Here is a 23,364-nt window from a genome sequence, read left to right as displayed (position 1 = left end):
GAAAGGGGCAGATCCTGTTAAAATAACAAGAATTAGCTTTCAATAGTTTAAAACTCCAAACAGTAGCCCTCTTGTTGTAAGACTCAGATTCGACAAAACCGTCATGGAAAGAGTCCCTTGGACTTGGACTCTCTGGAAAATATGACCTGTGTTCAAGCGGCTCTAATTGTTTCAAAGAGTAGGAGGAGGAGGCACTCCAATGCAATGGCAGGGGCTGTGTTCCAGAACCGCCCTGCGTGACGTCAACCCTTCCAGGAATCCATGAAGTGCAGGGCCTTAACGCTATAAGAAGACAGCTGGCCTCTGAAGGACAAGCCCAGGAAACTGCCAAGGAGCTGTGGAGCGGCCCGCTCACTAAAGGGAGGCGTGCTGCAAGAACATGTTAGTTTTCTCTTTAGCAACTAGTAAGTCCAGCTATAGCATTCGTTTTAAACCATGGGTTCCAACCCATTAGTGGATCACAAAGTCAATTCCATAGGTCTCAAGCAGCACTTTTATTTCTTTAGTGAAATAGGACACAGTAGAATAGAGTCGACTAGAAAATATCAGAAAGCACTACACATAGCAAGGGCAAATACTGTCCTGTGAAACTTCTGTTTCAGAATGTGTGTGTGTGTGTGTGTGTGTGTGTGTGTGTGTGTGTGTGATGTAAATATATTTCTTTCCTTGGTCACCCTAAAGAATGAAAGCTTAGGGCTAGGGATACAACCATGCAGAAAGAGCAGGGAGACAGGACACCGGATGGAGACACAGCCAAAACCCACAATCACACTTGACTCTTCAGACAACCTCATCTTTGGGACTAGACTTTGTACAGAGTCAAGGAACACAAGGAATCACACAAGCGACACAGGCAACACTCCTGCTTCTAGCGAGGGGCCAAGATATCTACGGCTTATGATCAAAGTATCTTTTTATTCTTCTTAAATAGAAACCGTAATTTGCTCTGGCCTCTAAAAGGGCTCTAATCCCAGGCCCACATTTCTTCTCAGGGGATATTCTTTCACGTGGGGCCAGTTGGAACAGCGGCCACGCCTCCACACCAGAGCAGCCTTTTTCAGTCCTTCAATAGTCTCTAATCGGTGATATGTACAAGTAGGTTTGTGCAGGCAGAGGACACACACGACAGAGGGCCGCTTTGGTGGTGCTGTTGGCGTGGTGCTTCTTCACTGGATTTTGGTGACTGCTTCATGGATGGAAGTGGCCACATAATCTAGATTTTTGGTGGTTAAGCCACACATGTTGATCCGACCACTTGGCAGCAGATAGATGTGCTTTTCATTGATCAGATATTCAACCTGCTTGGCTGTTGAATACCGAAAGAGATACGATCAGTAGCAGAAATCCTTTAAGCCACGGAGGTTTGGCAATTCTGTGACAATTACAATTTTCCCTCTTTTACCATAACACAGAGAAACAAAAGGAGTTATTTTGTCCAGTTGGCACAGAGGGAAATACGCTCAGTAGATTCTGGAAACTAGTCTTACTAGCCAATTTTCTAATCCTCAGAAAGTTGAATATCACTCCTCCCATGGGAATTTTAGTCTGGGACTACCTCCCAGCTAAACCCTGCATGTGACATTCATCAGGACACCCTGTCAACTGAAACAACCCTCAGACTTAAGAACAGTCCACTAACATGAAAAACTGGTTTTGAGGTGCTTCCTTTATCTCTTCCTTAACCTGGTGCTTATCCCTGAGCACCTACCAGCAACTTCCCTCTGACATTTCATCTCCACAGGACCCTGTACAAGGGCCTAAGCATGAGACGTGCTGTGTGTATGAACCAATGGGCAGAAAAACTGCAGGCATCTCTCTACCTTGGCACTTCTCAGCTCTCCTTCAAACACATGCAGGAGGGCTTCCCCACGTCTGCAGAAATGCTCGTGGGTGAAACGGGAAGGAACTGCCTGTACTTCCTCTATGCCACAATCCCTAGAGCGTTTTCACTTTGCTGAAAAGTCACAAGAAAATTTCAGCTGATTTTTTTGCCTAACTAATTTGTACCCTTAAGACAGCCTCAGTTTGAGGGAATGGGATAATAATAATTGTTATGGACTGAATGTTTGTGTCCTTCCAAAATTCCCATGTTGAAACCCTAACTCCCAATAGGTGCTATTGGGAGACGGGGCCCTTTGGCGGGTAACTAGGCTGAGATGAGGTCATGAGGGTGGGGCCCCCATGATGGGCGTAGTGCCCTTTAAGAGGAGACCAGAGAGCTGGCTCGTGGGCTGGCATGTTCTCTCTCTCTCTCTCTCTCTCTCTCTCTCCCCCCCCCTCCACCCCCCCAATGTGAGGGTGCAACAAGAAGATAGCCACCTACAAGCTGGAAAGACAGGCCCCATCAGCACCTGACCAGCTGGCATCCTGACTTCTTTCCAAGCTATAAATCCGGTTACTTCCCAGCTGGCTCTGAGCTACTTCCCCGCCCACAAAAATGGTGGGAGTCACTTACGGTTCAACCCAGTGAAGCTGAACATTCCAATTTGCTCAGTGATGTGGTTCCAGGTTCCAGGGGTCTTGAGGGCTTCCAGTCGTGCCCTGAGTTGAGCTCTCATGGTCAGAATCCGGTCGGCCATCGTCTTCACGTTACCTGTCCTGAGTGGACAGCAAATATAAATACCAGTCCAGACCGGAGAGATGGTACATGGAAACATGGAGGTTTAAAAGCCCTAATCTAATCTATAAGCTGAAAATGGGATCCCGACCTGCCTAGGAAATGTATGTGGATATACAGGGCAGAAGGAGAGGATTGCATTTCCTGACAGAGTTCGGTGCTAGTCTTGGCTGTACTAGCTGTAACACCACTTCTATTGTAACTCAGACTTCACCTAAGTACTGATCTCGACAGAATACTGTATCTTATCAGGCCTCATTAAGCAGAGATTGCAGATTTAACTACTATGTAAAAGTTACTCTGCTTCAAAATAAGATAAAATATCTGTAAAGTAGTTAAGAATGAAGGGCCCCCAAAACGTCACACTGACTTGAAGTTGGACAGTCTATTCTATCAGGAATTCTTTCCTGTTCCCGACGTCACGGGGAAGAAGCCTGAGTGCTGGGAAAGTGGAGGAAATTCCCACTTGTCGAGCGCCTCTTCCTAAATTCCAGGTGTGGTATAATGCGCGTGGAAGAAGTAGGTGGCAGCCCTGTTTTACAGACGTATCTGAGACTCAGAGAGGTGAAAGGAATTTCGTCCTGCCTCAGCCAAAATAGAGGAAGAGGCAGTGCAGTGAAATGGGAGTTACCATTCTGCGTTCCCAGCCCTCGCCCGCCAGGCTGTGAGCCCCTTACCATTCCTTAAAGAGCTCAGGGTTAGAGAGCGTAGTGGCCACGATGCGTGCTCCCTGAGCAGGGGGATTGGACCAAGTGATTCGCACAATCTTCTCCATCTGGGAAAGGACCCGCAGGATGCTATCCGGTTCTCTTACAACCACGGTCAGGTTCCCCACTCGCTCATCTAGAGAAAGGTTCGACAATCAGCCCTGGAGGCCCTTAAGGGGGCCAGGGGGTGCGGTGGGTGGGGCTGTAACTCAGGAGAGCACTCACTGTAGAGCCCGAAGTTCTTGGAGAAGGACTGAGCACAGAAGAGCTCGAATCCTTCAGACACAAAATAACGAACGGCCCAGGCGTCTTTCTCTAGGTCTCCAGAGGCGAAGCCCTGATAGGCTGAGTCAAAGAAGGGGAACAGAAACCGGCGCTGCGAGGAAGGAAAGCGAGTCAGGGCAGGAAATCCTTCTAGAACCAACCTCCGAAACCGGCTTTCCTTCCCTAACCGGGGCCTGGAAGGAACTTCTAACACTGTCCATTTCACCTATTATACTTCCTTTCTTTCTCCGTCCAGCCACTACTTTACATCTGTTTCTCTATTCAGCTAAATACCAACCAACAAATCTAACAATTTCAGTAACCCTTACCTTTTTAAGTATATTGTCCTAGAGTGTCATGATGCTGCTTTGCTAGCAAGGCTTATTTGGGGGCATGGAAGTAGTTTCTGTCCTATGTCGGTGGCTTCTTCCCCATGAATTCCTGGTGTGACAAGCTTAGTCAAGTGTCAGCGTGGTATCCCCAGGGCCTCCTCACAACCACAGGGCTAGCCGACTGGGTACTCAAGACAGAGGCTCTATTCTTATCACTACGGTCTCCTCAAAGAGCTCCCCACACTGAACTGGCTCTTCTTACTGGGCTCTCTTTCTATGTGGATTCCGCTTCTCTGCCCCCAGCTGTCCAGGCCAGGGGCCTGGGTGCATCCTCCACCCCTACCTCTGCAGCTCTCATCCCTCACATCCAATCACAGTCCAAGTCCTAAACCTCCTGTCTCCTGCGAGCTCTGGAATCCTTTCACGTCTGCCACTGCCACCAACCTCATTCAGGTCCCCATCGACTCCTACCTGGATTACAGCAATAGCACCTAACTACCCTCCCAGCCTGTATGATCCCTTCCCTGCTGTGCAGCCAGGGTGGCCTGAAGACAGTGCACATCCAATCACGTCACATGACATCACTGATTTGCAGGGGCTACTGGCTGCCCTCGGGATGAAGGCAGTGCCTCAGCACAGGATGTGGCCCCATGTACCTCTCTCACCTTATCACTCACTCTCCCCCAATTCCCTTGGAATCCAGGCCATCCCAAGAACTACTTTCACTTCCTCAAATGGGCTGTGACCTCTGCCTTGGGCTCCTGGACATGCCCTTCCCCCCGCAGGGAACACTCCTTCTCCACCAGCCCGCACCTGTCCTCATCTGTCAGTGCCAACCTGGAAACCACTTCTTCCGGAAGGCTGCTTCTGCCACTACCACCCCTCTCGACACACACACACTACCCCCAAAGTCTGGGCCATGTGCCTGCCTATAACCGCCCACACACAGCTGTGTCACAGGGCTGGGCTGTGTCCCCAGTCTGCATGCTCTTTGAGGGCAGGTCCCGTCTCCGCTTTGCTCACTAGCGCATCCCCGCGCTGCCTGGCACGTAACAGTGTCTCAGTCAGTACTCTTTACACATGGTAATAAAGAATAGATATATACTTGAAGCTGGAAATTCCAATCTAGAAAGTTATCCCCCCAAAAATAATAAAAAAGAGTTTATTAAAAAATTATTCATATGAGCAAGAAACCTGAGATCTTAATGGCCGCAAACTGATTTAGTCAATCCCTAATGTGACATATCCACGTGTGGGAAACAATGCTGCAAAACATTTAATGACATGGAAAGGAGCTCCAATGAAAAGACAAAGCATATTATAAAACAGTATAGACAAAAAATAAAAATAACAAAAATAAATACATAAAATAGTATAGACAAATGATCCTATCTTTGTAAAATAGATTTATTTATATGTATAACTACACTGAAAAAAAAAAAAAAAACTACACCTGACATTCTGTACAAAATATTAACAGTGGCTTTCTTTGGGTAACAGGATTTACAGTTAATATTTATTTTCTTCTTCGGGTTCTTCTCCATTTTCCAAATTCTTCGGTAAACAAGTATTGTTTTTGAATTCATTAAATGTTAACACTCGCTATCTTTTAAGAAATGCTCTGACGAGGCACTTACCTTCATGACGGATGCGATCTGCTTCCACTGCTCCTGAGTTGGGTCGGTCCCAGTTGGGTTGTGTGCACAGGCATGGAGGACAAAGATGGAAAACTCAGGAGCACTCTGAGGAGAAGGAAGCTATGTCAGCTTCGACACCAACAGGAAAGCGGGGGGACAGAGTGGAGGCACACGGGTCTAGGGGCAGCGTGTTCTCTCCTTATGTGCCATTTCACAAATCGCCATCTGGCTTGCGTAGAATCTCTCAGACTCTCTCACTTATCACCTAATCCAAAGACTTTTCTCTGATCCTCCTGATACCAGAGGGTTCTGTTTACTTTTTCATCTCATCACCTACCTCCAGATCGTTCAGGAAACCCTGGAGGTCAAGTCCTCTCTTCGCTGCATCCCAATAGTGATAGGACCGAATGTCTTTAAATCCAGCGGCAGAAAATACACCATTATGATTCTCTGCAAGCAAAGGGGTAAAACATTAAACGCTTTTACAAACACAAGGAGGCGTAATTGGAAAGGATACAAGTCAGCTTCCAGGACCCTGGAATGTCCACTGGGTGGCCTCTAGGTGAGGGGTTAAGATTTAGAAGAATGATTGTAACCAAGAACAAGTTCAGCCAGTCTTAGCATGCTAAACACATCCTACTACAGACTGCCCGCATCTACATTTTAAGCTCCTCTGGGAAGTTTCAACATACATGACAATACAAGTCTACCAAGAGTCCTGGGAAAAATTCTCCCTAATGTGAATCTGAGCATCGGGTTACTCATGTCCTGCCATAATCCCACGCTCAAGCCATTCCCAAGTCAGCTGATCCAGGGCTGGGTTACAGTTTCTGTATAAGCAGTGAGAGTCATAATTGCCCCTGGCTTCTCTGTTTCTCCTCCCTACACAGCTAAAGGACTCACCCCAGGTTGGTGAGGATACGTAGACAGGTGTATCCTTATTGTTTGTTCCGTTGTACCATCGCGCCAAGAACTCAGCTCCGATTCGAAGGGCACCTGTTCCCCCCAAAGCCTGCACACCTCCTACCTGAAAGAGAAGCAGTGTCACTGGTTGATAATGGTGAGGTCAGATAATACTAGGAAAAATACAGTAATAATAACGAGCACTTACTTTGCACCTGCTCTGTGCTAAGCCCTATAAATGTACCATTGTACGAAACCTCACAACTGCATGAAGAAGACACTGTTATTTGCCCATGTTTACGAATGAGGAAACTAAGGCTGAGAAATGAACTACCTTGCTCAGAGTTACCAGCTACAAGCAGTAGTGCCAGGTCTTTACCGCAGGATGTGTGACTCTTAGAGGAGCTTCCCTCCTGATACAGAGGCAGAGGACCTAGACCACCTCACTGTGTGGCCTGGAAAGCACACCCTCCCCTTGGCACCCATCCCTAGATCAAAACTGCCCTCCAGCAGGAGCCTGGAAAATAATGTTTCCAGCTTGCCATCAACATCAATTTGTCATACTCCTCTCCCCTTCTATAATACAGGCTTACTAATCCTTAGAAATCTGTCCTAACAAAACAAAGGTGACCTGCAAATACTACTTTCCTCTCCTTGAGCTTCCTCTCATCTCAAAATGACCTCACATGGACAATAATAAAAAAACTATGTTTTACCATTTTCAAAATACCTTCACCCACATTTTTATTTGATCCTCACACAACCCTGTAAAGTAAGTTCTAGATCCCCATTTTACACGAGGAAATTGATTCAGAGAAGTGGTTTGCCATGGCGTACAGAGTGGGTAAGTGGCAGAGCCGGATGTCAATCTGGGTCTTGTCACTTAGATCTGCTCACTGTGCCCACTCATGCTGTTTGCCTACATAGCTTTGATTTTGCCCTTTCACAGTTCTAACAAGATTTTAGCATAACTCTTTCAGTGGCAAAATGTCATAAATTACATGTTGCTTACTGTGTCTATAGGACTAAGGAGAAAGAAAGGAAAAGATCACATGAGAAAGCCTATCTAAATAAAAGGAATCCAGTAATAGTGGCAACCTCTGGAGAGGGGCCTAAGATGTGGGAATAGTGGCCAAAGGGTCTTTGGCCTAACCTGGAAGCTGTCTTTTAAAAATAAAGAGAATGTATTCACTTATTATTTGTAAAATTTTTAGGTAATTTTTAAAATATATTGAGATGTCTGGGATTTGCTGTAAAACAATTTGACTTTGGCAGGGGGGTAAGGGGTATACAAGATTGACCAAATACATATCATTGTTGAAGCTGGATGATAAGACTGTTCTTTACACTGTTTATCTGCTGTTGTGTATATTTGAAATTTTCTACAATAAAAACGTAAAAAAAAAAAATCTTCCTGGATAAAGAAAAGCTTTCAAAATCTTTTTTAAAAAACTAACATAACACTGGTGCTAAAAGATGACAAAGGAAAAAAAAAAAGAGGAAAAAGCTCTTTCATGAATATTAATACTAACTTCTCAAATAAACATTACTGAACAGTCTGAATCCAATATTACATTTAAAAATACCTCCTTGATCACGTGTGAGTCATTCCATGAATGCATGATTATTAAGAAATATATTATAAAATTTGTCACGCGCCAGATGGAGAATACCCGAATGAGCATCGTAACATGAGAAAAGCAGTATAGCCATTCCTGATAGAAATGCTCAGTAAGACAGCAAACAATGGCTACGTCCTGAAAATAACTGAAAGACAAATTCATTCAACCATGATGAACAATGAATCATTAGCAGAAATCCCCTCTACTAGGAAATAAGTACAGACTTCTCAAGGAGCCAGGAACAAGGCAATGATACCAATTACAACCATTATTATTCCCCACTGTTCTATTCGTATCCAGAGATCTGAGCATCTGTGAAAAAATACCATCTGAAACATGAAACAGAAGCAAAGGTGACATTCAAGGAAATGAGGAAGCGAGCGTGGCTGTCCATTGCAGAGAGAAGCAGAAGCAGTGGACCGAGGGGAGAACGGCTGGTGCACGTCAGATGGGCACAATGAACTCCCTGCTCTTCAGTGATCCCCACTGAGCACCAGTCTCTTCCCATTACTTTAAAGGTTTTACCTTCACACTGTGATCTACCTGGATTCTTTAATGCAAATCTCTATCAAGGTAATGTAACCCAAATGTGCATTTATTTTTCATGCATTTGTCCCCAGCTAAGTTGAATGTCGACTTTACTATTTCACATTTCAAACACCTAAGCAATTCTGGAATGTTGATACTTCCTATACAAATTAAATTAGCAAGGTTTCCCTTAAACAAGGTTTTAAGTTATCATGGATATAGGACAGGGGCATGTGGATATCAGAGAAAACATTTCCAGGATTGATTTTTTATTTTCAGTGCTCAACTTTTAATGCCACCGTTTCTCTCCCACTCCAGAAAGCGGAGTCATTAATTAAAAGAAGTCAAAAACATCAATAGATGAGATTGAAAACGGGTTTGGAAGAGAAAAATCCACTTCACTAACATTAACTGATCCTTGAGAGTCATGATATATATGACACTTGACACATCAAACTCTCCAGAAACTAGCATGCCCTAAAAATATATTCAACACTGGATGGCTTCAGTGAAACACAAATTGTGAAACACAAATTGCTCTAAACTCTATCAGCAATTAACAGAAACAAATTTTTGGTGAATTCGGTCATTCTGTGAACTGACCTTTGGCAAACTGCTGTAGAGCCCAATAAAATCCTGTATTTGGGAAGAAGGAAAATCATAATATCAAAGAAAATAAGTACAGACTTCTCAAGGAGCCAGGCAACTGGAGGTGGGTGTCTAAACAGGGATACCCAGAACGAGGGAAATCCAGTGAGACTTGGTATGAAGTGTGTCAGTAGATTACCTGTACACCCGACTTAGCCACGCTCCCTGGAGAAATCCCTGCTCTTCTCTAGAATGTTTGTCTGGGTCACAGTTTACTGACGCGATAACTTCACTGTGAGGAGCTGCTTGCAGGCGAGGCCATGTGACACTGACCTGGGCGCCCACAGCCACACACACAGTATCTGGCACCTGACGCTAGGTAAACATGGGCTCAATGAGCTAGAGAAAAAGGCAGTGATGAAAAGAGGAGAGCCATAGCCAAAGGCCCATGAGGCAATGGTCAAAGCGAGAAACTGGGACGTCATCACGTGGCACACAAGCCCTCCCTCCTACCAACGGGGGCTCAGTCACTGCAGAAGCTGAAACATTACCACGCAGGAGATCTTTGGTCTGGATCCTAAGGTCTAGAGACGGAAAAGCAGTAAGAGGCAGTGAAGAGTCTAGAAAATGGGTCTCCTCCAAATGGTTGAAGGACCTGGAAATGTTAAAAGCTGAGAAGAAAAATCTAAGGGAAAACATGATTACTGTTTTTTCTCAGGTTCATTCACTCTTCCTTTCATGTTTCATCTCCTTCAAGTTTTGGCCCAAATGTCATTTCCATTCTACCATGACCACCCTCGTTAAAACTGTATCCAGCCTCACTTCTATCCTCACGGCTCCTAATATGCCTTCCCTGCTCTATTTTTATAGCATTTATCACCTTTTCATATACTGTATCGTGTTTTTATTTATTCTGTTTATAGTCTTCTCTCCACAAAACTGTAAGCCGGGGCAGAGGAAATTCGGGTGTTTTGGTCACCTGTGTGCAACATCAGGAACAGCGCCTAGCCCGAGCGGTGAGCACTCATCCACTGACTGCATGAATGTGTGAATTCAAACATCTGACAATCTCTGAGGTGCCAGGCTAGGAGCTAAACACGAAAGATTTGCAAGATAAATAAGTAAGCCATCATCCCTGCAATGGGGGGAAGTTACGGTCTTGTGGGAGAGACAGGTTTATAAATTACACAATCATACAACTTAATTATACAATGAATTACACTTATCAAGTTGGTAAGCACTGTTATTCCCAAGCTGTGAGCAAAGTCCTGCGTAACTAAGAGGGCTCCAACTAGCTCTGCCTGAGACGGCTGAGGATTCAGCACACAGGTGACCCTTGATGGGACCTTGAAGGACGTACAGGTGGCAACTGGGGAGGTAGAGCAGTGAGGAGGGACATTACCAGCAGAGGAACAGTTGAGGCAAATGCTCTAATTCATGACAGGGCCTGCAGGGTCTAGAAAACCACAGGGTCTTAGAATGGCAGGACTTCAGCAGGGAAGCAGGAAGGGTTTGAGTAACTGCAAGACTAGGATAAGGCTAGCTTCAAATATGCTGCCCATCCAGTTCAAAGTCTAGCTTTTACCCTGTAGAGATAATGGAGGAGCTACTGTGTGTGTGAAGCGAGGAGCAGGTGACGTGATTAGCTTTTTTTGTTCAAGAAGATCATGCTAACGGCATTGTGCAGAATGTACTGGAATGAGCAAGAGACTAAGGCAAGAGGCTATCCCAAGAATCCAAATGAGATGATGGTGAGCTGAACTGAGACAGGAGCCTGGGTCTGGTGTAGGCATCCAGAGAGAGAGGAAAGGTTCAGCGCTCAGTATCAACCGGTATCTGTGGTGATGTAAATGCCAAGAGAGCATCCTAAACCATTAAAAAAAAAAAGTCTTCAAACATTTACAGACCGCCATTTAAATGTGTTCTATGCTCAAAACACAACACGGGATGAACTGGATTAAGAGGAAGGGCTACATTCCACAAGCCACAGCCCCAAGTCTTCCAGTAGTAGGTGACCCAAACTGGGGCAGAGGAACCAGCACCTGCGCAATAGTTAGTAAGTCTGTAAGGATGCACACAGCCTGAGAGGAAGAAGCTCCCTAACACAGAATGTGTTCTTACTTGTCAACAACAGAATGTCAACTAACTTATCAACAGCATCTCAGAAGATAACCCCCAGTTTCCAAAGTTCCCCACTTTCAAAACTCATCAGGATGCTCCTCTCCCTCTGTGGGAACACTGGATTTTCAGAGCAACTTCCCAATGTCACCCATAATCTCTAAACTCTACCTTTTCTACCTGTATTCCTTTGGTTCCTTGAGTTAAGTAAGTCACAGTCTCTCCAAACAAAACCTAACTACTTAATCTAAGCACTGACCTGAGTTCCAAAACCTTCATCGGAGCGTCCCTGCCTCCTAATATATGTAAGCATGTGCCCGTGTGCAACCTTAACTGTACCCTGCCGTTCTGTTTACCAGGGCATCTGGGTAACAGCGTGGAGGATTCAATCAGATGACTCCAAGATGTGGTCGCTTTCATGCAGGAAGACTGCACTACAACAGTAGCCCAGGGGATCAATAAGGACCGCTGCTTTAAATTGCACAATACCTGACTGGACTATTGCAAAAAGTTGAGCTCTTCCCCCTTGTACCATCCAGCCAGGTTTATCATCTTCAAACACTTTCATTGGGCAACTCCTCTGCTCAAACCTGCAGGTAGCTCCCGCCCCGCCCTGGGCTGCCAAAACCAGCCCGGTGGATCTATCCACCATGTTCCAGCCCTAATCAGGTAGGTCTCTTTTACAACCGTGACCTGCTCATCTTACTTCTGGCCTTGGACTCCAAATACTCCAGACAATTCCCCCTCCTTTCTCTTTTCTGTGTACTTCATGGTTCCCAATCCTGGTTATACTTTTGAATCACCTGGGGGGCTATTAAAAATATGCCTGTGGAAGGAAAGGAATTAGGGGGGAAATGTAGTACAAGGGTGGTGTAGGGTGGTACCCTCCAAGATTCTGATTTAACTGGTCTGGTAGAGTCCAACCACCAGTAAGTTTTTAAAAACTCCCCAGGTGCTACTAACGAACAGCCAGCATTGAGAACCAGTGTCCTGGCCTCATTCCCCAAGGTTCAGCTGAAGTCTCATCTCGGGCCCTTCCAGCCTCCTTCTTCTCTGAATCCCAACAACACTGAGAATCCCCACCATACCACTTCATGCCACGTAGGGTCTCCCTCACTGTGTCTGCTTCCAAATGTGTTCCACTCCCACGAGTCTCTGGTTACGTGCATAGACTACGTCGTACCAGGAAGCACTTAAATGAGATGCTGAGATGAAGGCTAGCAGAATGAAAGGATATTAGAAGCGGCAGGAACTTCAGAACTAGAGAGCATCTAGCCAGGCGACTCTCGAACTTTGGGGGCCCCAGATTCCTTTGAAAATCTAATAAAAGCGATGAACCTCCTCCCCAGAGATACACATATACATAGAATTCCGCATAAAATTTCAGGGGGTTCAGAGGCCCCTTAAAGTATCCGCTATACAAATGCTCCTCATGGGAACGTGAACCAAAAACTAGTCTTTTTCTAACATGTAGATGAGACGGAGGGGCAAGAGGGGTACATGACTTGCCTAATGGTCGAAGGCAGTGGCAGGGCTGGGTCCAGACCCTGGTCCCTGGACCATTCCATTAAATTCCCCTGGCTTGGTATTTCCTGACTGCTTCAAACCCAGCACCTGAAATCTGATTATCTACTGGGCAAAAATGAGCATCGAAGACTCCATGCTTTATACAAAAGCACGTTATTTGCACTGGTCAGGTTCCTGAGGTTACGCTACTTAAACCCTTATTCGTTGACAGTTCAAAAGCCCTAACACCTAACACTTGACCACAACTTGAATTTTCCATCTCTTTTACCTTCAGTTTCTAAGAAGATCCATCCTCACCCAAAACTCACCCGCTTCTCCCGGATAGCTGGGCTGTCATCCCCCAGGGCAACGCGGGACGCATGGGTCCGGAAGTCTGGTAGGCCCAGGATTGGCAGGTACTCGTGGTTAAGGCTACTGTCGTTAGCAAGCTTCTGCTCCACCTTCTTCACTACAGGCAAAACCCAGGGCTGGCAGTCATCCGTGCGATACGCTGGAACATGGGAAAGAGTGTGTAAGGGGAATGTATGAGGCTTCGTCCAAGGAAGAGTTTAGAACTGCACAGTCCAATCAAACTAGAGCTGTGAGGGCAACTAAAATTAAGTTCAGTCCCTTGCTGACTGCCTGCCTTAGGCCAGGCAGTGGGCTAGGAGCTGGGTAAGCAGGACAGACATGGTCCCTATCCTTAGAGTTCTTACATATATGACTGCCAGACAGTAGAATGTGAAAACAAAGCCAGGACATCACAGAGCCGGATCGAGTGAGTGCATGGGAAAGCACTGTGCAAACTAAAACGGCGTAGCTCGCAAACACTACGTCTGTACTAGTGCACTCAGGTCTCCGCAGCCATGGGCCCAGGCGTCTTCTTCCTTCTGCATTGCCCCAAGAGATTTCCAGAAGAGGGCTAGCTAGCTGCTACTTCAGATGAACACTGTCCCTTTGAACATAAACATGGAGGGGATGGGGGTGAGAGAACTACCTCCTCCTCTTGTCCTATAAGAACAGAAATAAGGTAAGCAAACGCCATGGGGCTGGAGATTCCGACAACTGGTTTCGCAATCACCCAACCCATTGAAACGTATCTGTGTCCTCTCTCTGAGTTCTGACATCATTCAGTGTTTACCATTTTAACAGTTCCTCCCACTTCATCGGCGTCACACTTTTGTTGATTTAAATTTATTTCGTAACATTTAATCCTGCTTACAGCAAATTTCTAGGAACTGCTTGAACTACACTAAAAATATTTTTAATCCACTTCGAGTGACCCTGTCACTGATGTTTTCCCCTATATGCCCTCTGATTATTTGGGGAGTAGAGATTTAGAGGGCAGCTGGTCTGCTCACATCCAAGCCAATGATCTGAGCAGGATTCCTGACGGGGGTCACTTGCCTCTCTGCTTGAACGTTTAGGTCTCCAACAATCCTATACCTTTGCGAGTGATTTTGACACTGAAAATTTTACAGTAATTCTGATTAGGTTTTAGCTTGTTGATTTCTGCCCAACAGTAATCCCTTTTTTTAAAAAATCACTTTTTAGGGTGGTTGACATTGTTTATTGAACAACACATGTCCATTGTAGAAAATTTAGAAAAGCCCAGAAGTAAATAATAAACATTACGATTAACATGTAATCTCAGCTGTTAGAGATAAGGAGTACGAAGATTTTGGTGTACAACCTTCTAAGCTTTATTTCACACGAGTATGGTCTTTTATAAAATATGTGTCAGATTGTATATAGAATTTTCAACCTGTTTTTTTCTACTTTTTAACTATATGAGTATCTTTCATCACCATTAACTCTTCTTCTGATAGGTGATATGTTCGCATGTCCCCATCCCATCCTTATTTTCCATCTCCCTAGTTCCAAATCCTCTTCCTCCATAGATATCAACTGTTCTTAATTTGTGCAGCCTTCCAGAATTTCCCTATGCATACACAAGCAAACACAGCTTCTTATGCCCCTCTATTTATATAAAAGATAACACATAGCACACTATATACTGTTTTGTTCCTTGCTTTTTCCACTTGAAGATCTGTTGATATCTGTGCATACAGAGTCTTTGTTCTGTTTTTACACCTGCAAAACTGATGAATGTAGCATAATTTGTTTAGCCAGTCTCTTGTTGATGGACATCTGAGTTGTTTCCAACCTCTGGCTATCACAAAACTTCAGTGAACAAACATGTACATACATCATCTTACATGTGTGCAAATATATCTGTAAGATGCAGGACTGAAAATGAAAGAGTGGGCTGAGAAGTATGTGTATTTGTAGTTTTTGACAGATATATGCAAATTGGCCTCCATCAGGATTTTATTAGTTTAACATTCCTACCATCAAAGTATGAGTGTCTACTTCTCTAGTCTTACCCACTGAGTGATTTTTTTGCCAATACAAGAATACGAATTTGCATTTCTCTTATGATGAATGCAATTGGAAATTTTTCATATATATAAGCCATTTACAATATGGTTTTAGTGGCTACACAATATTCCTTTCTATGCATAATGTATTAAATATTTGTGTTGCTTTTGATTATTTGCTATTATAAATACTGTGGTGAATATACTTATATCTTTACACATATTCTTGAGTGTTTCTTTGGAAAAATTTCTAGTATTAGGTCAAAAGTTAAACAACAAATGAGACTTTGTAAGATCATTTTGATTTTGCATCTGTCTCCTATTAATTCATTCTACCCTCCAGGAATGTGTCATCTGCAAATCTGGTAAGTATATTAGTAATAAAAATGTAGCCAGAACTCCAGCCTGACACAACTAGTAAACAACCACCAGTCTCTGGGTACATAGATCTAACTCACAATACTACCTCACCACTCACTTTATACCACCTGGTCCAACAAACTAATTCCCTGTCGACAAGTTCAAAAAGCCTACTTCATTACGGGGGATTTGGTCTGGTTTTTAAAAGAGATGTAAAAATAATTACTTCCAAGTAAGAGTTGTCCCTTTTGGAATTGTTTTTAGAGGCGATATCTCATTATTTTGAATATCCTCAATGGTGCCAAATCTTCATTTCTTTGAAAGTTTAATTTTCAAAAATGATACTTGTAGCACATCCAGCAAGAGAGGTGGGTGAATAAACTGGATAATATTAATGGAGAAATTATAAAGAAATAGTCTCTTGTGTGAGTCTAAGTACTTTGAAGGGCATTCCAAAGGAGGGTTTCTAGAAGTCTTTAAGCAGCAGCAGTATATACGTACTATACTACACAGACAGGCTACTATTTAGATATACAAGAGTGTGGGAATTCACAGAAAAGCCAGTTCTATTATTCTTTACATCTGTGTTTGGGGGTTATATATATAATTATGTTATCTATATTATATTTATGATAACGTTATTTGTAAATCATGTATTCTAAATAAATATAAAAAGACAAAGAAAAGCCAAAGCACTGCTGCTCTTACCAATACTGTATTGTATACGCTATGCAACTCGAAGAAATACTGTAATACAACTGGTGACAGAGAGGCATGCGTCTATATTGTGACAAAAGAGAAACTGGCCAATTTATACCAATTTATACCTTCCTTCTTCACTGCCCAGTTTCACCAGGTTCAGTTTCAGAGGTATTCCAAACGCCTCGCCTACCTGCCCTAACGAAGCAGAACTAAGTGATTAGAGCAATGAAGCCAAGCCTTAACAGCCACCACTAGGCCTGTTCTCCCAGGGGATTTTATTCCCATTTGCTGGTCCCATGAGTTTCTCATACAGTCTTTCATTCGCTCATTCATTTAACAAGGACTTGCTGAGTCTACCATGAACTAGGCACTAGCTAGAAGTAGGTATACAGGGATGGGAAAGATAAAGAAAAAAACTGTCTACCCTCCAGGAAACAGAGAATACAACCCTCATTTCTTCTGTGAGGGATCAGGGAAGATTTTACAGAGAATGAAGTGTGGAACATTTTTATGATAAACAAGAAAAAAATGACATTCCAGACAGAGGGAACATCTGTGCGAGGTCCTGGAGGCTTGGAGAGATGAGGCTGGGAGGCAGGATCCATGGAGGAACAGCAAGGAGTAGTCAAAGAGTCTTGGAGTCTCTTCTAGAAGGAACTTCATTTCACTGGGGAAACCACTGAAAGTATTTCAGCAAGAGAGTGACATGGACAGCTGTACATTTTAATAGGATTGACACGATAGAAAATAAACTGGAGAGGAGGAAAGAGGCAGATAGTTAAGAGGTTACTGCAATCATCCCAAAGAAACATAATGAGGTCTTGAATTAAGGCAGTGGCAACAGGGAGAAAGACAAGGGGAGTATTCAAAACAGATTTATGAGGTAGAAAAGACAGAAGCTAGTGACCAAATAAATAGATGTGGGATCCAAGAAGGGGTCACTGATGACTCCAAGATCTCTTTTTAGTCTGGATGAATAGTGACTGGTGGTAGGGGGTTTGACCAAGACATAGAATATAAGGGGAAGAAAAAAAGAAAAGATTGAGGGGAAGGTGGAAACGATGAGTTGTGTTTTAAACACGTTGAATTTGAGGCGGTTATAGGATGTGTCCAGCAAACTGTAGTAAGTATGGGTCTGGCATTCAGGGAAGAAATACAGGATGGAAAGAAAGATTTCATAATTATAGACATCAACAGTAGCTGAAGCCACCATAATGATAAGGGCTTACTGAATTCTTTGTGTAATTTATACTTCACTTATTGAATGTACTGTTCTTTACTATTTCATTAGGTCAAGTTTACTAATCATAGAGGTTGACCTTTGTATATCCTTGCTAAATTTTATAGTACATACAAGGCACTGTGCTCAATGCTTTACATTTGTCTTACTCTCAATTCTCAGAACAAACTCACAAAACAGATATTGTGATTCCTACTCTACGGATCTGGAAACCGAGGCCAGTCAAATCAAGTAGTTTGCCCAAGATCACAAGGATTGTAAGAGCTAGGCTGTCTTATTGTTAAGTTCACGGATCAATGCGCTTATTTTTAAGAGCAAGAGATGTCTAGGGAAAGCCGCAGCTAGCAGGCCCCAGAGGACTGTGTGAGCGGCCTTTTTATCGGCCTGCTCCAGGCTCCATGCACCAGTGCCCTTCTCCCCAGGTACAAGCTCTTGAAGAGGAGTCATGCAGGTTTCAGGTGAGTCCAGCAGTCTTGCTTTCCAGAAGAAAAGGAACGACAAAGAGAATTAAAAGATGAAACATCCCCTTCCTCCTCCTCCTCCTCCTCCTCCTGAGATTTCCATTCCCCTCACCCATCCCCACTCAAGAGCCCATGCAGGTATACCTCAAAGGCCCTTCTCCAACTAGGGTCCTGGGGAGAGGGCCGGGGGGGGCTCAGAAACACCTGACACAACACACCTCTCCAACAATTTTATTTGACAATGTCAGAACCCACCTAAAAAACAACAACAAATATTAAAGTAAGCGCAGTTTGTCTGGAACAAAAGGACGCTGAGTCTACATGATAAACGGACTGAATGAAGTCTACGAAGAAATGTCTTGCTTCAGGCTGCATCAAGCTGGACTCGTGTCTCCCTTGCCCTTAAAGCCATTTGTCTGAAACTCTGAGAAGCACTGAAATAAGTCAACTCAGAGCGTGTCATACTTAACAGTGGAAAATGTGATGCTCTCCTCTAACTACAAGGAAATTATGGACATAGTCACAGCAAGAAGAATCTCTGGGGAAACGATCTGCAAGTAGCAACTAACTAATGAGATTATGGTTGCAGTTTATTCTAATTATGTCCAACATCACTAGAACTTGAGCTGGATAGCCACATGGGGCTTTATCTTAACACAGAGAAACAAAGAGTATCTCTCCCAAAGTCAGTGATTAATCACATTTCCTTCACAAAGAATATATTTGGGATGTGTATAAAGCTAGGACATATAAAAGCTGGAATGAAACCTCTTATTCTTCTCTAATTAGATCTTTATCCAAGCACCTGCCATCCACAGAAAAAGATGGGTCACAGGTATCATCAAAAATAACATTTACATAACACTTTTCACTTACACATCATATTTCACATATAATTTAATCCTCAGTCAACTGATGAGGCCAGTAATATTATTATCCTACACTACACTCATGTAATGTGCTAAATGAATCTTAGAATTTTAGAGAGAGGACATTCTGTTTAACTAGTTGAGTCTGGTAGTTAACCTTCCCAAGGTCACATCACTGGACCTGTACCCAGGTCTCCTGGCTCTTCCTACTACAGTGCACTGGCTGCCTCTGAAGCATGTAAAGGTACCCAAAAGAGAGGACGGGGCAGAGACCCAGGTGTGAGAAACCTGGCCTGGAATCCTAGTTCCACTATGGATGGCCATACGACCTGGGGCAAACTATTTCATTAATCTGGGCTTCAGCTTCCTTACCTTTAAAGCAGTAATAGTAATATACAACCCTCCAGAATCGTTGTGAGCAGTACATGACATTAAAAGCACAAATCATTTGCTCACAGTAAGGAGTTGGTGTTCCTGGGTTTCTGGAAAACATGACAAAGACACTGCCACTGCCAGTTGAGGTGACCATCTGAGCTGCAGAATATGCGTCTGGGCTAATCATTTCTGGCCTGAGCTAGCAGGGCGCTTTTAGTCTGCATGAACAGTTTACTCTGAACCAACGCCGGAAATTATTTCATTTTACTGTTCTTCAGCCAAATATTTTTATTCAACAACTTTTATATGCCCCACCCAAAGAAATGCCAAAACAACAATAATAGTAATAGCTAATACTTACATAACGCCTACTTACGTGCCAGAAACTGTTCTGAGCACTTTAAATGTATTTAATCCTCACAAAAACCCTGTAAGACGATTCAAAGGTAACTAATCCAAGGAAATCTGAAGTTTTAAAAAGCTATATTCAGATCAATATCAATATTAGTTCTTCATTATATACCTGGCCCTAAAGAAATATTTGGAGGTTCTGGATTGGATTTAAATAAAAGCTGGAATGGTAACCACTGAAATTCAATTCAAGGCAGTCTTTCCATTTTTCTCCCATTCTGATGCCTGCTAAAAACATCACTTTCCCTCCATGGGTGAAACTATGTAGTACTGACTTTTAAAAAAAAAATGTTTTATTACGGAAAATTTCAAATATATACAAAAGTTGCAAGAATATTATAATGGATGTCCATGTACTCAATTCCCAGCTTCAACAAATTACCAGCTTCAACAAACCATCATTTTTTTAATGGCATTTTTCTCACCCCTCCCCCATACTCCTTGGTGAAGACTTTTTTGTAACAGGTCCTATGTACAGACACAGTCACTGTGGAAAGTCTGAATCTCCTGCTCCACACCCTCTGCTCCAGAACAGTTCAACTTTCTCTTTTCAAAACTTTTAGTCCTTTACCCTAAGTCTGTTCCCCAGCATAGAATGTCATCCTTCTCATTTTCTTCTCCCTGGCTGGTCTTTGTATGTGATCGATTAAGTGTCTGTAGAATTTCAAACATCCAAATGAGAGTGACAGAAACAACAAATTCACCAGAGAAGATGAGAGTTAAAAAAATTTCAGAGGAACGTCAGTCCAAATCTTTTCCTTGGCAGAAGGGGAAACTGAGGCCCGTGCTCTGAGCTGTCCCAGGTCCACAAAGTACAAGCAAGACATGAAGACAAGGGTGTGCAGAAAGTGAGTTTCTAATTTCCACACTCTTTCAGCTCCTTTCCACCATCTCTACCATTCCTACCACATCTGGGAGGGCCAGAACATTCTTCCCAGTCCCTCCTCCCCTCCCCCCCCCCCCGAAGCATTAACCTGTCGCAGAAGCATTTTCAATCTTTATTATCTCACTTAACACCTGTTGATTTTAAACCTCTTGAAGCTGAAACCACGCCTCGGTCTTGCCCCACAAGGCCTGGCAAAGTACCTGGTTTATATATGGTAGTCTCTCAAATTTTCACGCACTGAGATCAGAGCTCCCTAGGGTTGAGTTCTCCTTTACCCATTTCGCATCAACCAGGACTCCAAGTCTATCCTATCTCCCTCGCATTCCTTACAATCCCTAGCTGCCCCATTTCTTACGAAGCAAAAGGATGTAGTATGAAGAACACAGAATAGGGAACTGAAAAACTTGAGCTTGTGTCCTGGCTGCTATACCTGTTCAGTGTGACTTTGGACACACCTCCATTTTCCGGGGACTCAATATACCCATCTGTAAAATAGGCAGGGTGAACTAAGTAAGCCTCGTGGATTTGCCTCCTCTCTGGGGCCCCACTATGCCGCCAGCGTCAAGGTGGGCCTCGGCCTCTCCCACAGTCCCCACGGCACAGGTTAGGTCGGCTCGGCTCCCCAGGCTGCTTACACTCCTGGGCACAGCATCTTTACCTCCCACTCCCAGGTTGACCTTGCGGGGGTCCGGATCCTCGCGGAAGTCAGCAGTGAGCTTAAAGACGAGGACCGGCTGGGCCTGCGGAACCTCGGCAAAGACTGATGGAGGCGCCATAGCGAGAGAGCTCGAGTCGACGAAGAACTTCCACCGTGGGCCTTGAGCCGCTGCGTTCCGTCTAGTCGGGCGGGCTGGAGGAGACTCTCACCTTCACCTAGCCGGCGGGGGACGGGCCCGCGGCCTCCAATGGCCGATCCGCGTCCGGAGCTTGGCAACGAGGCTAACCAATCGCGAGCTTCTGACGCACACGCTACAAGAGGGAGGAGATGCTATTAGCCAATCCAAAAAGAGAATCTTATCGGGGACCGGTAATAATACAACCAATGCAATGTACGCCGGCTGAGATGGGGGCCGGGGCTAGGGTTGATTGGCAGAGCATGCTCCTATCGCTGAGGCCACTGTTCCTGGGGTGTACCGGGGCTGAGGGGAGGAGCCGAGCGGCCAGTGTTTGCTGGAGGTTGCCTCCTCGACCTTCAAGAGCCAAGAGACGAAAGAGGGGTGGCCGGCGGGAATTCCCGGGGACTGGCCTTCCGGTAGCAGCGGAACAGGTGTTGCTGCCAGACCCGGCAGCGCGCACGTTCCTGACCCGGCCTGGCCCGGCCTGGCAGCCAAGTCGCCGGCGTCTGCGTTTGGGGCGCCAGTCCTCGGCCAGGACGTGCAGCTTCGGAACCCGAGCTGACGACCTTGACCATCTCGGCCGGCTGTATCCCCCCGAGGGAAATATGGGTGGGCCGTCCGCCTTGCTGTCAGACAGGGGACAATCTACCAAAAATGAGGGAGAAATCAGGAGTTCCTTTCTGCCACTCTTACAGTTCGAGATTGTTGCTCCCCTTTCCTTACAGGGAGGGCCTGGTTCACTAGGACCTTCAAGATCTGGGCGCCGTCTCCCTCCCACACAAGCACTCAACCTGATGGTGCTGTCCTCAGCTGGCCGATACCCAGACAGCCTCTTCTTTCGGTCAGGCTGTTCCTTCCCGCTGATTATTCCTTCCTCCTCAGCCCCACCTGCTTCAAGACCCAGGGAAAATGCCTCCTCCATAAAATCTTCCCTTAACACTCACTCTGGTCAAAATCCGTCTCTCTTTCCTTTGCTTCTGCACCTTGTTAGTAATATTATAATTTTTAGGAAACCCACTTGTTGGGAATCTTTGCCCAAATTTAGATTCTGGCTCCGCCCCTTACTAACTAGGGCAGGTTTAGGCAAGTTACTTAACCTCTCTGTTCCTGCTTTGTAAAGTGGAGATAATATATTTTCCTCAGGGTTGTTGTGGGGATTATGTGAGTTAATACATAGAAAGTGTTTTGTTGCATATAGTAAGCACGCTGTAAATGTTAGCTTTTGTTATCATTACACATCTGCCACACCCCGTGTAGATGGTAAGCTTCTTTTGGCTGGAGATCTTACCCTCTGTAAGTCTCCCTGGGTTTCTTGCACTTAGTAGTAAGTATTCAATAAATGGTGGAAAAAGGAGTCAATTCTCTTGGTGTTCCAGAAGAAAACAATACCTCAGCCTCTATTCGTTGAACAATAAAACAAATCTCCAAATGAATTTTCCATTCAAGGTAATAAACACAAGCCAAAAGAACTTCATGCAACACCTGCCAACCTTTGATTGCCTGTTTTGTTTTGTTTTGTTTTGTTTTGTTTTTTAGAAACGTTGCCTCTGGTTTAATAGGTAACTGCCCACAGTGTTTCATGAACAACATTTTCCTCTAAGGTTGCAAGTTCAACGCTGAAGGTGAAATAACAATGAACTTTCAGTGCTTCCAAAAGCACTGGCAGAGGGCAACTGCTGAGAGGGGTGTTCTATAGCCCAGCCTTCACAGAGTTTGATTTAAAACTATGATCTTAACAGCACTGGCCAACAATATCATGGTCACACTTTACGTCATTCCCTGGGGAACAACAACCCTAGGTTAGCTAAACACTATCAACTTAGCTAAGTCTAAATAAATATTTATTGACAACCTCAGCAGCTCCAACCAAGTCAATGCTGACAGGGGCAAAGAAAGTGCCATTTGCATACAGTTTTCCTTCATGTCTCCATGATATCCGTTCTGAATTTTAGAAAGGCACAGTTACTGAGGAGTGGGGAGAATACATATTATGTGGGATCCAAGTCTGAACCTTTTTTCCT

The 23,364-nt window shown here is 44.4% G+C and overlaps 1 protein-coding gene across 1 annotated transcript; it reads right to left on the bottom strand.

Annotated features, from left to right (window-relative positions):
* Nucleotides 1-470: 470 nt before the first annotated feature.
* On the bottom strand, nucleotides 471-21,398 carry GOT1 (glutamic-oxaloacetic transaminase 1). Its single transcript, XM_033131138.1, has 9 exons — nucleotides 21,166-21,398; nucleotides 13,152-13,333; nucleotides 6,461-6,584; nucleotides 5,895-6,007; nucleotides 5,558-5,662; nucleotides 3,550-3,700; nucleotides 3,295-3,460; nucleotides 2,456-2,598; nucleotides 471-1,306 (listed from the first exon to the last, which is right to left on the bottom strand). The coding sequence occupies exons 1-9, from the start codon at nucleotides 21,281-21,283 to the stop codon at nucleotides 1,167-1,169; spliced, it is 1,242 nt and encodes a 413-aa protein (XP_032987029.1). The 5' UTR covers nucleotides 21,284-21,398; the 3' UTR covers nucleotides 471-1,166.
* Between the last annotated feature and the right edge of the window lie 1,966 nt (nucleotides 21,399-23,364).

The sequence above is a fragment of the Rhinolophus ferrumequinum genome, chromosome 16 (genome assembly GCF_004115265.2).
Source record: "Rhinolophus ferrumequinum isolate MPI-CBG mRhiFer1 chromosome 16, mRhiFer1_v1.p, whole genome shotgun sequence".
NCBI classification, from domain to species: domain Eukaryota; kingdom Metazoa; phylum Chordata; class Mammalia; order Chiroptera; family Rhinolophidae; genus Rhinolophus; species Rhinolophus ferrumequinum.
This window is presented reverse-complemented; position numbering and strand designations above follow the sequence as displayed.

Bases quoted from the DNA above. Each gene is read 5' to 3' on its own strand.
- GOT1 (XM_033131138.1), bottom strand. From the start codon at position 21,283: ATGGCGCCTCCATCAGTCTTTGCCGAGGTTCCGCAGGCCCAGCCGGTC. The intron at 6,585-13,151 runs GTGAGTTTTGGG...CTTCTCTTTCAG, and splicing joins CAGCTATCCGGGAGAAGCGG to GTAGGAGGTGTGCAGGCTTT. The intron at 3,701-5,557 runs GTAAGTGCCTCG...CCTTCCTCGCAG, and splicing joins AGATCGCATCCGTCATGAAG to CGCCGGTTTCTGTTCCCCTT.